Genomic DNA, 15,371 nt, shown 5'->3' on the forward strand with positions numbered 1-15,371 from the left:
TGCTGCTGGTTGTTTCTCAGCCAGATCTATAAGTTTGGGCCTAAAACTATAGGTAGTTGAACTTTACATGGGCTCAGTCTTCCTTTAAATGTTTGACTATATTCCAAGTTGTAGTTTCGCTGTCTTTCATAAAAAAGTAACATTACTTTTAGAAATTGGACTCTATGACTAAACCTTATTTTTCTCTTCATTTAAGTTTCCTTCAGCATTCGAGTTTAATGAGCTATTCTTGATTACAATTTTGGATCACCTTTATAGCTGTCTTTTTGGGACCTTTTTGTGCAACTGTGAACAGCAGCGATTCAAAGAGGTGAGTATGCTGCATCCTTGTCTGTTGCTTTCCCTGTGGCTCAGGCACCTCTCCTCGGAAGTGCCACTGTAGGAGGGCTGAGGGGAGGGAGGACTGCGCTCTGGTGCTATTGCTGACTGTAAATGCCCTCCCAGGGTTCTGGCCAGCCCCACCGCATGTGTCTAACACAAGCCCCTTCCTTTCTAGGCATGGGGGGCTGGGACCCAGCGAGCCCGTGGCTCTCTCAGGAGTAGATGAGTGCTAGACCCTGGACCTCCTGACTCCGAGTTCATGTAGTCTCCGCTGCACCAACTCCAAAACCGTGGGATTCTGCTTTTCATCCTCTGTGGTGTTGGCCAGATCGTACTTGAAGGCCTTGGAAATGGAGTCTGCTGATTAGCCAAAAAGCCCACTTTAGGTAGCAAGCTAACACTTTTTTACATCAAAGTAGTAAAGAAGCAGTTACCAAACTTCTCAGAGTTACATCTCATTTCTTTCTTTTTTCCTCAGTGTGGGATAAAAGAGAGACGTGGTCAAAAGTGAGAAGGCATTGGAAAAAGGCAGCTTAAGGAGTATATGATCCTGTTAATAAACAAGGACCAATGCCTGTGAGCCGAGTATGTTAGGACAGTATAGAATTCAGGAGAAAGCAGTCTGTCAGTAACGCCCGCCTCCCCCTCTCTCAGCAGCCTCCCCACAGTTGACAGTGCCCTCATTCTGTGACCCCACCTCGTCCTGCCTCTTTCCTGCCTCCTCGGCCTCCCCTGCTCAGTCTCCTCTGACTGGCTGCCATTTTAACCAGTCTCTAAAGTTGGAGTCACCTGGGCCCAGTCCCAGGTCCTCTTCTCCCCTCGACTCTTGTTCCGTCTTTCTAAGTGACTTTGTCTCGCCTCAGGGACCTAAAAGCCTTTTCCTGCTCCTCCCCTGCTCTTTTGCATCTCAGTTCACAGCACCACTGGCCATCCAGATGCCGAGGCCAAATACACGGGAGCCACCTTCCACTCCTCCCTCACCCTCACCCTAGCTACCACATCCAGTCCCCTGGTGAATGCTGCTGGCCTTGTCCCAAAGTATATTCTTTTTCTTTCTTTCTTTTTTTTTTTTTTTTTGACGGTGTTTTGCTCTTGTTGCCCAGGATGTAGTGCAGTGGCGCCATCTCAGCTCACTGCAAGCTCTGCCTACCACATTCAAGTGATTCTCCTGCTGCAGCCTCCCGAGTAGCTGGGATTATAGGCACCCGCCACCACGCCCGGCTAATTTTTTGTATGTTTAGTAGAGACAGGGTTTCGCCATGTTGGGCAGGCTGGTCTCAAACTCCTGACCTCAGGTGATCTGCCCGTCTCAGCCTCCCAAAGTGCTAGGATTATTGGCCCAAAGTATATTCTTAATCTGCCACTTCTTAACTGCCTTACAGCTATAAGCCTAGCTCAAGCCCCTACTGTCTCACACTCCTACTGTCTCACATCTGGACTAAGGCAGAAACCCAGGAATGGGCTTCCCTGATTCTCTTTCTGACCTTCAGTAGTCCATTCTAAACATAGCAACCAGAGCGAGCATTCAGTAACTGAAATCTGAAGCCTCTCCCCTGCTTCCCACCGCAGTTAGAGTAAAATCCACACTCCTGCGGGCCCAGTGTGATGGGGACTTGTTAACCTCCTAATAAAAAGAAAAACATTTTTAAAAGAGTGAGTTTTATGTTACGTGAATTATGTCTCAAAGCTATTTAAAACAAATAAAATCAGAAGCAGAAGAATGAAGTTCATATATAGAATTTTAACCATGGCTTTATCTTGTTTTTTTTTTTTTTTTTTTGAGAGGGGGAGTGCAAAATTCATTCTTAAAAAAATGAGCTCTCTTGATACATAATTTACATACCATAAAATTCACCCATCTAAAGTGTACAATTTCATGGTTCTAGCATATTCACATATTGTGCAGCCATCATCAATATTTAATTTCATAAAATTTCTTTATTTCTATTTTTTGTAGCAATTGGGGTCTTGCTGTGTTGCCCAGGCTGGTCTCAAACTCCTGGCCTCAAGTGATGCTCCCGCCTCGGCCTCCCAAAGTGCTGGGATTATAGGTGTAAGCCACTGTGCCTGGCCTAAGTTTATAAAATTTCTGTCACCCCCAAAAGAAATGGCATACTCGGTAGCAATCACTTCCCATTTCCCCCACCCCTATCCTCTAGCAACCATCAGTCTGCTTTCTGTCTCTACGGATTTGCCAATTCTGGACATTTCATAGAAATGGAATTATACAATAGGTGAACTTATATGACTGTCTTCCTTTGCTTAGCATAATGTTTTCAAGGTTCATCTATGCACCAATACATCCTTTTTATGGCTGAGCAATATTCCGTTATATGGATAGACCACATTTTGTTTATCCATTCATTGGTTGATAGAAATTTGGGTTGTTTCCACATTTTGGTTTTTAGGAATAATGCTACTATAACTATTCATGTACAAGTTTTTATGTGGACATACGCCTTCCTTCATTTATACCTACGAGTGGAATTGCCGGGTCATGTGGCAACTATGTTTAACCTATTGAGGAACCGCCAGATTGTTTTCCAAAGCAGTTGCACACACGAGCAATGTCTGAGGCTTCCAATTTCTCCACATGTCACCAACGCTTACTATTTTCCTTTTTAAAAAAATTATAGCCATCCTAGTGAGTGGGAAGTGGTATGTTGTGGTTTTAGATTTGCATTTCCCCAACGACTAATGATGTTGAGCATATTTCCATGTGCTTATTGGCCATTTGCATATCTTCTGTGGAGAATGTGTATTCAGCTCCTTAGTTCATTTTAAAATTGTGGTGTTTGTCCTTTTTATTATGGAGTTGTAAGAGTTCCTTATACATTCTTTATATATTCAAGTCCCTTATAAGATACATGATTTGCAAAAATTTTCTCCCACTCTAGGGGTTGTTTTTTTTACTTTCTTCATGGTGTTCTTTGAAGCACAAAAGTTTTTAATTTTGATGAAGTGCAATTTATCTTTTTTTTTCTCTTGCTGCTTATACTTTTGGTATCATATCTAAGAAACCATTGCTTAACCCAAAGTCATGAAGATTTGCTCCTGTTTTCTTCTAAGAGCTTTATACTTTTAGGTCTTACATTTAGGTCTGTGATCTGTTTTGAGGTAACGTTTGTATACGGTGTGAATTAAGGATCCAACTTCATTCTTTTGTGTGTTGGCTATCTAGCTGTCCCAGCACCATTTGTTGGAAAGATTTTCTTTCCCTCATTCAATTTTCTTGCCAACCTTGTTGAAGATCAGTTGACCGTAAATGTCAGAGAGTTCATTTCTGTGCTTTCTATTCTGTTCCATTGATCTGCATGTCTGTCCTTACGCCAGCACTGCTGGCATTGATTACTGTAGCTTTGTGGTAAGTTTTGAAAATGGGAAGTATGAGTCCTCCTACTTTGTTCTTTTTCAGGATTATTTTAGCTATTCCAGATCCTTTGAATTTTTGTTGGTGTTTCTCTTATAAATAAATAAATGTATACAAATTGAAATGGTCCTAATTGAATGTTCCTGTATTTAGATAGCTCATGGGAAGTCAGCAGCAGAATGGGAGAAAATGCTGTTGGCCTTGCCATTTTCTCATTTGACTTTGTCATTGTGCTTGATCCATTGTTTAATATTTACCTGCCTCACCATGCCTGCACATTTGGGTGTTTTTGTTCAGATGAGCAATGCAAGTAGGTACAGTGATTCTGAATAGTGTACTACAAAATTAGGGGAAGAAGAGATAACTTAGTGATATATTTACTTGTCTTTATAAAGCTTCTCCAGCCTGCACCACAGCACATTGTCCTCCAGATAGCTATGATTTTCCAGCACAAGGAACCTTAACTGTAAAATCTATTCTCATTTCTCAATATTAAGAGCCACAGCCAGGTGAGGTGGCTCACGCCTGTAATCCCAGCACTCTGGGAGGCCGAGGTGGGAGGATCACTTGAGGTCAAGAGTTCGAAACCAGCCTGGGCAACACAGTGAATCCCTATCTCCGCCAAAAAATACAAAAATTAGCCGGGCGTGGTGGCGTGCGCCTGTAGTCCCCAGCTACTCGGGAGGCTGAGGCAGGAAAATTGCTTGAACCCGGGAGGCAGACATTGCAGTGAGCTGAGATCATGCCACTGCACTCCAGCCTGGGTGACAGAGTGAGACTCCATCTCAAAAAAAAAAAAAAAAAAAAGGAGTCACAAAAGCTCTATTTTCTTTTAGAGGCAGGGTCTTGCTCTATTGCCCAGGCTGGAGTACAACGGCACAATCATAGCTCACTACAGCCTCAAACTCCTGGCCTCAAGCAATTCTGCCACCTCAGCCTCCTGAGGAGCTGGGACTATACTTGGCTAATCTTTAAATTTATTTTTTTTGTAGAGACAAAGTCTCACTGTGTTGCCCAGGCTAGTCTCAAACTTCTGCCTCAAGCAGTCCTTGCAATGTGGCCTCCCAAAGTGCTGGCCTTATAGGCTTGAGCTACTGTGCCCAGCCTACAAAAGCAAACCTTACACCAGAATTCAAAATTATATTTGTTATTGGTGGGCCCTATCATCCTGTGGTTGTTAGAAAGTTCTCACTCTGCCTTTCCATAGACACAGTTGTCGGATGCTACCTAACTTCAGCAATATGTTTTTCCAGGACAGCAAGCAGTGTGTTTTCATTTCATCCCACCATGAGGCCATGAGTGGGAAGAAGGTGGGGCTGGGACCTAGTAAATGTTCATGAATTTTTCAGCATTTGAATTCACTTCATTATTCAAGTCCTTTTCTCGGTGTAATACTAATTCTTGATGATATGAAGAAAAGTTTATTTCCAATGTTCTTTTTTGTTTTTCAGGATGTATATACAAAGACGATATCTTTATGGTCGTATATCAATAGCCAGCTAGACGAGTTTTCTAATCCCTTCTTTGTGAATTATGAAAACCACGTGTTATATCCTGTTGCTAGTCTGAGTCATTTGGAATTGTGGGTAAACTATTATGTACGATGGAATCCACGGATGAGACCTCAGGTATCTTTTTGTTTTTCTTTTCATGAATGAGAGAGTTTGCCTTTTTTTCCAAGTAAAGATGGTGGTATGAAAATGTGTTAATGGTAGATATTAACATACCATACTGACCGTCTTCTGCCCTCTCCTGTCAGGGTTCAATCCTTTGCATTCATGTTCCAGGAGGTTCCACCCATACGCCAACTCTGATGATGTTTGCTGGGTTACAGTTAAAAAGTCTTAGCACTTCTGTCTCGTACTGATGAGGTACATAAAATGCTATGTACTCCAGTGCTTGGCCCTTCATCTTATAAACTACTTTACCTGCAGATATGGGGGTTGGGGTGGCAGCCCTTTTCCCTGTTTCCACATAGAGGTGGTAGAAAGGCATGTGGAAAATGCATCAGGGCTACAGTGTATAGACCCTGTTAGTCCAGCAGTAGGAGGGCAGGTGCTTGAATCACAGAACAGGTGCCCCTTTGAAGAAGGGGGAGAGTTTGCCCCTCCCCACCACACTTTTTCACTGTAATATTTTCTGAGATTGAACAAAATTAGAGAATGGTGCACTACAGGGGCCAGTCCGCCAAGCCTGTGTCCTCTCTTTGTGTTCAGTGGCTGAGCTCTGGCTGCGGGTTCCTGAAGGGCTCCCCACATCCTCCACTGTGTTGTGGTTTGGATTCAGTCCTGCCCCGCACCCCCAGTCTCCACATGGGTGGCCAGGTCATGGTTGGTTCTGGGTGGTGAAGAAGACAGATAGAGGCAGCCTGTACCTCCATGGACAGATAACTGTCTGCTGAGACTTTTTTCTTTTTTCTTTATTTATTTTTTGAGACGGAGTCTTGCTCGTCACCCAGGCTGGAGTGCAGTGGCATGAGCTTGGCTCACTGCAACCCCTGCCTCCCAGGCTCAAGTGATTCTCCTGCTCTGGCCTCCCAAGTAGCTAGGATTACAGGTGTACAGCACCATGCCTGGCTAATTTTTGTATTTTTAGTAGAGACGGGATTTCACCATGTTGGCCTGGCTGGTCTCAAACTCCTGACCTCAAGTGATCTGCCCGCCTCGGCCTCCCAAAGTGCTGGGATTATGGGTGTGCACCACCGCGCCAGGCCTGAGATTTTTCTTTTGACTTGAATACTCTCATCAGAGTTTAACTGCAGTCCATCAGGAGTGTGTACCCAGGGCATTGTTTAATAGCATTGCTCTGTCAGCCAATGATACAGAAATCTGCCTTTCCTCTCCATCCTCCTGCTCCCTCATCCCTCTCACCTAGGGTCTTCATGATCTCTAGATCGTCTCCACACTCCACTAGCCATGGGGCAGTCTGAACTGCTCATGTTCCTTTTCAGCTGCCTGGCCCTGGAACCTCAAGGATACGTCACTATAGTACCCCGGCCTGCCAGCTGGAAAGCTCCCTCACTGGTGGCCTTAGCCCCATGCTCCATCTGCTGGGCGCTCCCCGCTGCCCCAGGCCGCTGCTTGGCCACTCCTCACTGGATCCTTTGCCCTCTACCACAGACCAGGCTGGTCATCACTTACCTCTTCTTTCCTAGATGGCTTTCTGTTTTGTTCCACAAAGCTTCCGCTGCAAACGCTTTTCTCCTCTGGACCCTCTGAGTTGGCCCTGCCACCCTTATGACCTCAGGAGTGTTTTCCAGAACACTGTGATGGGTGCCCACTCAGCCTAGTACTTGTACGCTGGGCCTGGGGAGTTGGGAAGGAGTCCTGGCTGCAGGGGTGCTCCTGCATCCTAGGGTGCCCTTAGCCACATCTCCCCTGTACACGCCCTGCCCCTGCTTGAAGCAGATCCCCCGTGTGAATGAGCCGCCCTTTGTGTCTTCACATGTATGAAAACAACTAGTGTTTGATCACCTCTTTCAGCTCTTCCCAGAGTCTTCCTTGGACAGGAGAGACTTGCATCTGTGTCCCTCTCCCACTAGCCAGGGAGCTGCTGGGACTTGTGCTGCCCTGGAGCCTTTCCCGTTGAGCGCCCTCTTCCCTGTTCACCTAGTGCTCTGGCGGCCCTATGTTGATTGCCCAAACTAGCGTACTTTGAGAAAGAGAGCGGAGGCGCTGCTAATAATCGGTCTGTAGAATTCCCCAAGACACTTGATACTGCACCGGCCTGTTTGCCTGCCTGCTGCCCCTACACACCACAGGCTTTGAAACCACAGGGCCCTCAGGATCTAGCATGGTGTTTGGCAACTAACGTAGACTCGACAGATGTGACTGAGTGAACGCATGAGTGAATGAAGAGGTGCGCCCCTCTGCTGCAGGCCAGTTCCCCCTGCACATCTGCTCTCTCCAGCCCCTTGAACCTGCATTTATTCCTTCTCCCTGTGGTGGCTCTTGCCCCTGAGCCTACAGAGGACTCACACCTGCCCACCCTAAACCTGTCCTGTCCCCACTGGCCTCTCCCTCAGGTCTCCCCTCCACACCCAGTCCTCTGGGATATTGGGACAGCTTTCTACCTACTCTCCCCGCCTCAGTCTGCCTTGTGTCCACACTCCACCTTCCTCCAGAGAGGCCTTTTGCTCCTGCCTAACAGCCCAGACATCACCTTCTGTGGCTGCCCGATGGCTCCAGCTCCCCACGCCCTCTGCCACTTGGCCACCACCTGAGCTCCTGGCATCAACTTAGCTTCCTTCTTCCTCTTTTTAAAAAAATTTACATTTCTGGCCGGGCACAGTAACTACGCCTGTAATCCTAGCACTTTGGGAGGCCGAGGTGGGCAGATCACGAGGCAGAAGTTTGAGACCAGCCTGACCAACATGGCAAAACCCCGTCTCTACTAAAAATACAAAAATTAGCCAGGTGTGGTGGTGCACGCCTATAATCCCAGCTACTCAGGAGGCCGAGGCAGGAGAATCGCTTGAACCTGGGAGGTGGAGGTTGCAGTGAGCTGAGATGAGATTGCGCCACTGCATTCCAGCCTGGGCGACAGAGTGAGACTCCGTCTCAAAAAAAAAAAAAAATTACATTTATCTCTCCCTTTAGGCTTTGTGCTCTGCAAGACTAGTCCCTGCTTGTTATTAATTGATCTTTAAGTTATTAATCTAATAACTGCTTGTCACTTGATTGAATCCTTCCCCAGATGAGAACTGAGTTTGAAGGCGAGCTGTCTTTGAAATGGTCCATGTGCCCAGGAACTATGAGTGAGCGTGAGAGGTTGCTGGTCCCATTAGCATCTTCTTTCCTGGCTTTCAGCCCAAGAAGTCTATGTGCAGGGTGACCTGCTGCCCTGTCACTGGAGTCTAGGTCCAGCACTGCCCTCCTTTCTGACTTCAGGTGCATTATTTGAGATGCTAAACACAGGGGCCCATCAAGCACTTCTTTCCAGTCAGTGGTCAACTTGGGAACCAAAGCCTACATCCCCCTTCCAGCACCTTCCTCTTCACTGATGTGTATTTCTACTTAGGCATCTTGCTGAGTTATTCTGTCCTGGGTGGCTTCTATTTCATCTGTTTTGGCAACAGGGAAGATGGGCTACAGAGAGTCAGAAGTCACTATGTTACTGAAATCACATAGGGTTACCAGGTGATATTGTTGGTGACTCAAAGGCCCGGGTGGTTGGTGGAGTGTCATGAACATTAGCAGAAAATCCAACAGAACCATGCCTGATCTGGAGTGCCTTTGGCTAAACAGAGCCTCTCGATTACTGCAGGAGACCCCCGTACCCCTGCCATGCTCCCCCTTGTGCAGCAGGTTGCAGAGGTGAAGAAATGCTGAGCAGCAGAGAGGGTTAGAGTGGTGTCCCACAGGGGCGCACCCAGGCTCAGATTCTTGCCCGCTGCGTGAGGCAGGGAACAGACCTTTCCTAAAACCCACAAACTGCGCGACAGATCTGTTCCCAGATGTGGTCAGGTTCTCACTCATGTAAGCGAAGCCACCTGCAACATCATGATGATGATGGAAACCACAGCGACCGCGCCTGTAACCTGCAGTCCTCTTGTGTGCCAGTGGGTTCTATACACACATGACCCCAGTTAACGCTCCCAGCAATTCCACGATGTAGAGAATGAGGGAAGGGTCAGAGAAGCAGTGACTTGGTTGAAATCTTGCTGCCCAGTGCGTGTAGTTGTGGAAGGATGCCCCCGACAGGGCCAGATCCCGTCTCTGGCAGTGACTCACCGCCTGATCTGCAGCAGGGTCCTGAGCCTCACGGGGACCTCACGGGGTTGCTGAGCAGGAAGTGAATCCATTCCAAGTGCACTGTGCTCGGAGGGTAGTAGGTGCGTGGTCCTGCTTTTTGCATTCTCCCTCCACTGTGCTACACAGAAGAGAGAACCAAAAAAGAGTACATGGGCCGCAGCTTGTTATCCTGTATGCAACAGGCATGTGTCGGACACCTCCTAGGTGTGGGAATGGGGGTGGGGGAGTGCATTGAAGACAGGCAGAGATCAGTGGCTGGTGTGGGTGTCCAGTGACAGGGCCTGAGGAGCCAGGTGAGGCAGAGAGAAGGAGGAAGAGAGGGGAGGGGAGGGAGTGCAGGGGGGTAAACGACGGGAGATGCAAGCCTGTTGGGCCTCTTTTCTCTGAGAAGGCAGTGGCTCGATTGGCTGCCGAGAAAGGGGTTCTTTGGGCATCCATCAGAGGATGGCTGGGTGTGGAAGGCCCAGGGGCGTCCTATTTCCTTTGGGACTGTCTTGCCTTATGTCTTGTGATGCTAGCACCCATGCGGCAAACATGACTGGCCCTTAGATGGGAATTTTCTCTAACACAATCCTCTGTTTAAGCCTCTGAGTTTTCTATTCCTTCAGGCATGCCCTCGATTTGTTGCAAATGAAAATATGTGAGTAGGCCAGGCGCGGTGGCTCACGCCTGTAATCCCAGCAGTTTGGGAGGCCAAGGCGGGCACATCACTTGAGATCAGGAGTTCGAGACTAGCCTGGCCAACATAGTGAAACCTCATCTCTATTAAAAATACAAAAATTAGCCAGACACAGTGGTGGCGGGCGCCTGTAATCCCAGCTGCTCAGGAAGCTGAGGCAGGAGAATCGCTTGAATTCAGGAGGCGGAGGTTGCAGTGAGATGAGATCGTGCCGCTGCACTCCAGCCTGGGGGAGAGAGTGAGACTGCATTCCGCCTCAAAAAAAAAAAAAAAAAAGAAAAGAAAAGAAAAGAAATAGGTGAGAAAAGATGCAAACAGCTGGTGAAGAGATGATAGTGGTGCGTTTGAGCAGTGCTGGGTCTAGCCCTGGGTGTGTGTCAGTGGGTGTATTTCCCTGCGTGTCTTGCTTCTTGCTGAGGCCACATGCCTGTAGATGGATAATGGGAACTTGATTGCAAGGCGTCCCTTGTCTGATCAGAATTAAAGATCCTACAGACAGGAAAACGCATGCCAGGTGGGTCCTAAGGGTAAGAGAGGAGCTGGTGCCACCTCCCAGAGGCCTGTGGGATCTGCCTTTGCCATCACACTCCACTCCTGTCCCCTCTGTTCTTCCTGTGGCCTGCCCAAGGGGGTCATTTCTTCTCAGCCCACTGGGTGCCGGTTACTGAGCACCTTGTTATTAGAGGGACCTGGCTGCCCTCTTGCGGTCTCGCTCTCATCCTCCTTCCGTCTCCCCCTTCCCTCCAGGAGGGCTGATCACCATTGGCACACACGGTGGAACAGCTCAGTCTTTGAGGGAGTGGGGGAAGGACCTGGTGAAAGATGAGCCAGAGGGCCAGGCTGGGGCCAGACTGTAGAGGGCCTCGAGGCCCCTCTCAGGGCAGGGGGAAGAAGTCCCTGGAAGGTGTTAAGTGGCCAGTCACACACATGGCCTGGCTGAGGCTTAGGAGCCAGCCCTGTGGCTGCTGTTTACACATGGGATCAGAGACAAGGGAAGGCTAGGGAGCTCCCCAGACCCCACCCTGTTTCTCCCTCAGCCCCAGTCGGTGACCCCTCGCTCTGGTCAGCCTTGCCCCCAGCCAAAGAGCTCCAGGTGAGAAAAGCTGGGTCTCGGATGTCTGGCCTCCTAGTAGCTGCTGGGGACAGCTTGTTAGGCGAGTGGGTTGGGTGCTATGACTATAAAATAGCAGGACTGGATGTCCCATATGCCCCAGGAAAACCTTTCTTGTTTATATTCACCCCTGCCCCACAGTTGATGGGTTTAAAAGAGAAAAGCTAATTAAGGTGAGGCATTGTGGTGATGCTGAGCAAGGAGGGAGGGGTTGGTCCTTGGGGAGGCTCCCCACCCCCCTGCCGGCACTGCCCGCTCCAGGGGGCTTCTGGCAGATCCTGCTCCAGTTGATGAAAACACAGCTTCAAGTTGTAAAAAGTGCTGATTTAACAGAAGGATTTTCAGTCAGCAGAGCTATTTATAAAAATGCAAAAATACTGAGATAATGGAGATGCTGGAAAGGGGTCTGCGTGGAAACATTTCTGACGCACAGTCTTTAGGACACTGCTCGTGCCGAGTCTGCACACGGCGCCCTCGGTTGATCCATAGTGCGCAGTGTCCCCGCGCCTGCTTGTCTTCTGAGAAACTGTGGGAGCCTCCCCATGGTGCCTTTTCATCCCGGCTCAGCGGCTCGGCCCCCGGAGCTGCAGGGCGGCCTCAGTGGCAGCCAAAGCTCATGGGATGGGGTCCCATTGTCCACCTGACGCGAGATCGGTCAACGCCTCAGGAGACTTTGGCCGCTCCAGGAGTCTGGATGGTGAAAAGCTCCTGAAGCCAACAGCATCTCCATGTGGAAACGCTGTGGTAGGAGGATGGCCTGATAATGCAGCTTTGTCTCTGCTCCCTCCAGATGCCCATTCACCAGAATCTCAAGGAGCTGCTGGCCGTCAGGGCGGAGCTGCAGAAGCGTGTGGAGGGCCTACAGCGGGAGGTGGCCACGCGCGCCGTCTCATCCTCATCTGAGCGGGGCTCCTCGCCCTCCCACTCCGCCACCTCCGTCCACACCTCGGTCTGATGGGCGAGGCCAGCCTGCTGCTCCACTGTCTCCCGGTGGCTCAGGAAAGGGACCTGGCGATCACTGTTATGGCTGTAGCTTGTGATCTTGTCTTTTAGGATTAGGCCCAGGGACCATTTGTGTGGCTAGGTGACAGCTCCCACTGTTGGCAAGTGCTTTTCGTTTTGTGAACAGCCCGTTACCCTCCTGTCAGCGGTTTCACAGGGGAGCCGTCTGTCACGTTCACCCTGTGAAGCAACTTCTGGCATTCAGGCAGCTTGGGAGAAACTAAGTGAACGGAATGCAGTACTGAGGTTCAAGAAAGCTGTACGCCATTTCTTTCCAACTTAAATCCTTCAGTAACAACAAACACCACTCACTTCGAGATGCATTGCCAGCCCCGTGGCTTCCCTCAGCTCTTGGCCACAACTTGAAAACTGTTTTGAATGAAGTACTTGGGGAGAAGACAGGCCACTGCCCTCTGTTCCACAGTTCTCTTCATGCACGGGGTCCTCCTGTTAACAATTACTGTTGTGTACATACAAGGTATTTTTAGAGAAGAGAAACAGGCCTTTATTTTCCTATGTCCTTTTTTACGTTTAGAATAGTCACCCGAGGAGGGATCAGCTCAACTGTACTGTGGGAGAAATTCTTTTCCAACAAACCTCATGCTCGTTTTTCTGTGGTGCAATTTCAAGGGCAACGTGTTCTGTCCTCACCTCACTCTGGTACTCGCCTCTTGGGGCGGCTCAGCCCATTCATGGGGATGGCACCAAGCGGCCATGCTCAGTCTTCCAGCCCCGCTGAGGGTAAACCGAGGCCTCTGGCAGCTGTGCACAGGTGCTGGCCTCTGGCTCCTTCAAGGAGCACTGCCTGTCACTCGCTCCTGGGCTGTCTAGCCATGTCTCCCACCCCCCACTTTACCGCAGCCAGCTGCTGGGATCAAAGCAAGTCTGTTCTTATGTTATTTGCCTGTATGAAATCATTTCTCATTTTATCACAATTCCTTCAACTCAGCTTACTCGCATGGCTGCCTGTTCATATTTGAAAGCAGCCACCGTGCTGTGGCTTTGGTTTGGAAAAGCATAGCACGCACTTCCCTTGGTTTTCCCTTCCCAGAGCCGACCGCAGCTGGTCAGCCCTCTCTTCCCGCTCCTGAACCTTTACTTACTGACTTTGAGCTCTGTGACTCTGTCGGTTCTCGCAGGAATTAACTTACCACCAATTGGTTCAATCCACTTGAGCGCCATAGCTCTGAGCTCCTCTGTGTGACATGCCCCTCCCATGTGCCGTGCCTGCTGCTGCAACTGCCCCCCACCCCGCCACTGGCTGCAGGAATTCAGCCTTTAGAGGCAGAGGTGGCTGCAGCGGCCCCTAAGGTCAAACCCCAGTGTGACTGCATAGCAATGTTAGCTGGTTGGTTTCAAACTACTGGATTCCAGGCAAAGTCCTACAGATTGACCTTATTTTTGAAAATATGTTAAGGGTTTTTTCATAGAGAATGGATTTTTTTTTTAACTGGGAACCTCCTGATTCTTACGGAAAATTATCCTTCTATAAGATACCAGAGAGATTTATTCAAGGTAATTTGATAACCTAAAATCAATTCTCCATTTTTTATCACATGTGGGATTTGTTGCTAAATCATGTTCGACATTAGCTTTTATGTTCCTAACATATCTGAAAGCTTATTTATGAATGGATGTACTGGATTATTGATATACTGATTTTTTTTTTTTAATTGGGACATTTGCCATTTTCTTCCCAGAAATACGTAATCCCCTGGCTGACTAGGACTGTTAAACATAGTGTGGACTGGATGATGCCTTCGACAAACCAGAGAAGCCAAGTTGGGGGGAGCTGGTGCCTGGAGTGGGCCCTGTGCACCTCACCTGGCGGAGGCTGGGGGGCTCTGTCAGCAGGATCCTAGAGACTCTCATTCGATTTTAAAGAAGCACAACGGGTCATTTTCCTTTTTATGTTCCTAGCGCAGAACTGTTTCTAAAACAACTTGAAGTATAATTTTGTTATCTAAGCAATTTTTGTTTTAAGTGTACTAGAATGCGAAGCCGTTACGGTTCAGGTTTTTAAAAACTGGTACAGTATTGTATTTGTCTCATCTGTTGCACTGTATTTCAATCTGTAATTAAAATGATCATATGTTTGCTCCCTGGTCTTTTTTAAGTATCTTAGTAGATTTTTCCTTTGAGGAAAATCGGTAATAAAATAACATGGATTGAATGTTTACTGTGCGTCAAGCACAGTTAATATATGTAAAAAGTAAAAGTAAAACTTTATGTGATTTAATTCATTCAGTAAATCGTAAATGTATCATGAGTCTTAAGTATTTTGGCTGAAACAGGAAATACTGATTGATTTGATTGTAAAGAAGTCAGAAACGCCCTCAGCTCTAACCTTGAGAAAACGTGGACGACTTGGGGAAAGGTCTGGAGACACCTGAGAGGAGCCGGTCAGCGTGATGAGTCCTTCGCATGCAAGTGCAGTGCTCTCTAAGGCCTCAAACTGCCCCCACCCCAAAGGGGTGTTCACCTTTTCAGGGCTACGAAGGCCTGGATGAAATCGCACCACCCCCTGTGCCCTCTGTGTGTTGGTCTTCTTCTTCTTAAGGGTGTGGGGTCCCTGTCCCTCTCCACACACGTTACTACTGAGTGAGCCAGAGAGCCCGGTATTTATTGGGCACAGAGGATGCCCAGGGGACTGCTTGCCAGCCAGCCTTCCCCAGCAGTGAGACCAGAGCAGCAAGCAAGGCTGGGAGGGCTGCTGCGCCAGGCCCCCGCTAGCCATGCAGAACTCCTGCACGAGACAGGCATATGGTGGTCTCGGGTTTGAGAGGACCTGATGCTATTTCACTAGAAGCCGAGGTTGGCAAAACAAAATGAAAAAACAACCGACCTCCATGTTAAAACCCAGGGTCCACTGCATCTTGTTTTCATGCTGAAATGCCCTGAACTGAACTGTCGTCTTCTCAATTTGAAGCCAACATGCGAGCTGATAAGAAGGACATACTTCATCCCAAATGGGCCACTCTCCATGAGGCTGCAACAAGTGACGAGGTGCAGGGCTCCTTTCTCACCCAGCTTTCTGCTTGAAAAACAACTGCGCGTTAACTGGAACCGCCACTGGTTACCAGTGTGCTTTGAAGGCGGCAGAGCAGTCGACTTGGGATTTCTGAGCCTGGGACT

The 15,371-nt window shown here is 48.4% G+C and overlaps 1 protein-coding gene across 8 annotated transcripts in view; it reads left to right on the top strand.

Moving 5' to 3' along the window:
• The window catches only part of MTMR1 (myotubularin related protein 1), a 71,425-nt gene extending 57,092 nt beyond the window's left edge, over positions 1 to 14,333 (top strand). For 5 of the 8 annotated variants that reach the window (XM_055376075.2, XM_031006021.3, XM_031006020.3 and 2 more), the window contains 3 exons: positions 197 to 310; positions 5,143 to 5,319; positions 12,025 to 14,333. In XM_055376075.2, the coding sequence (XP_055232050.1) occupies positions 197 to 310; positions 5,143 to 5,319; positions 12,025 to 12,189 (456 nt within the window). In that variant the 3' untranslated portion in view covers positions 12,190 to 14,333. Of the gene's footprint in view, positions 1 to 196; positions 311 to 496; positions 708 to 5,142; positions 5,320 to 12,024 lie in introns of those variants that run through there. The other 3 variants (XR_010132539.1, XR_008675489.2, XM_063703140.1) reach the window with 2 other exon arrangements.
• The last annotated feature ends 1,038 nt before the right edge of the window (positions 14,334 to 15,371 follow it).

Source organism: Gorilla gorilla, chromosome X, assembly GCF_029281585.2.
Source record: "Gorilla gorilla gorilla isolate KB3781 chromosome X, NHGRI_mGorGor1-v2.1_pri, whole genome shotgun sequence".
Taxonomy (NCBI): Eukaryota; Metazoa; Chordata; class Mammalia; order Primates; family Hominidae; genus Gorilla; species Gorilla gorilla.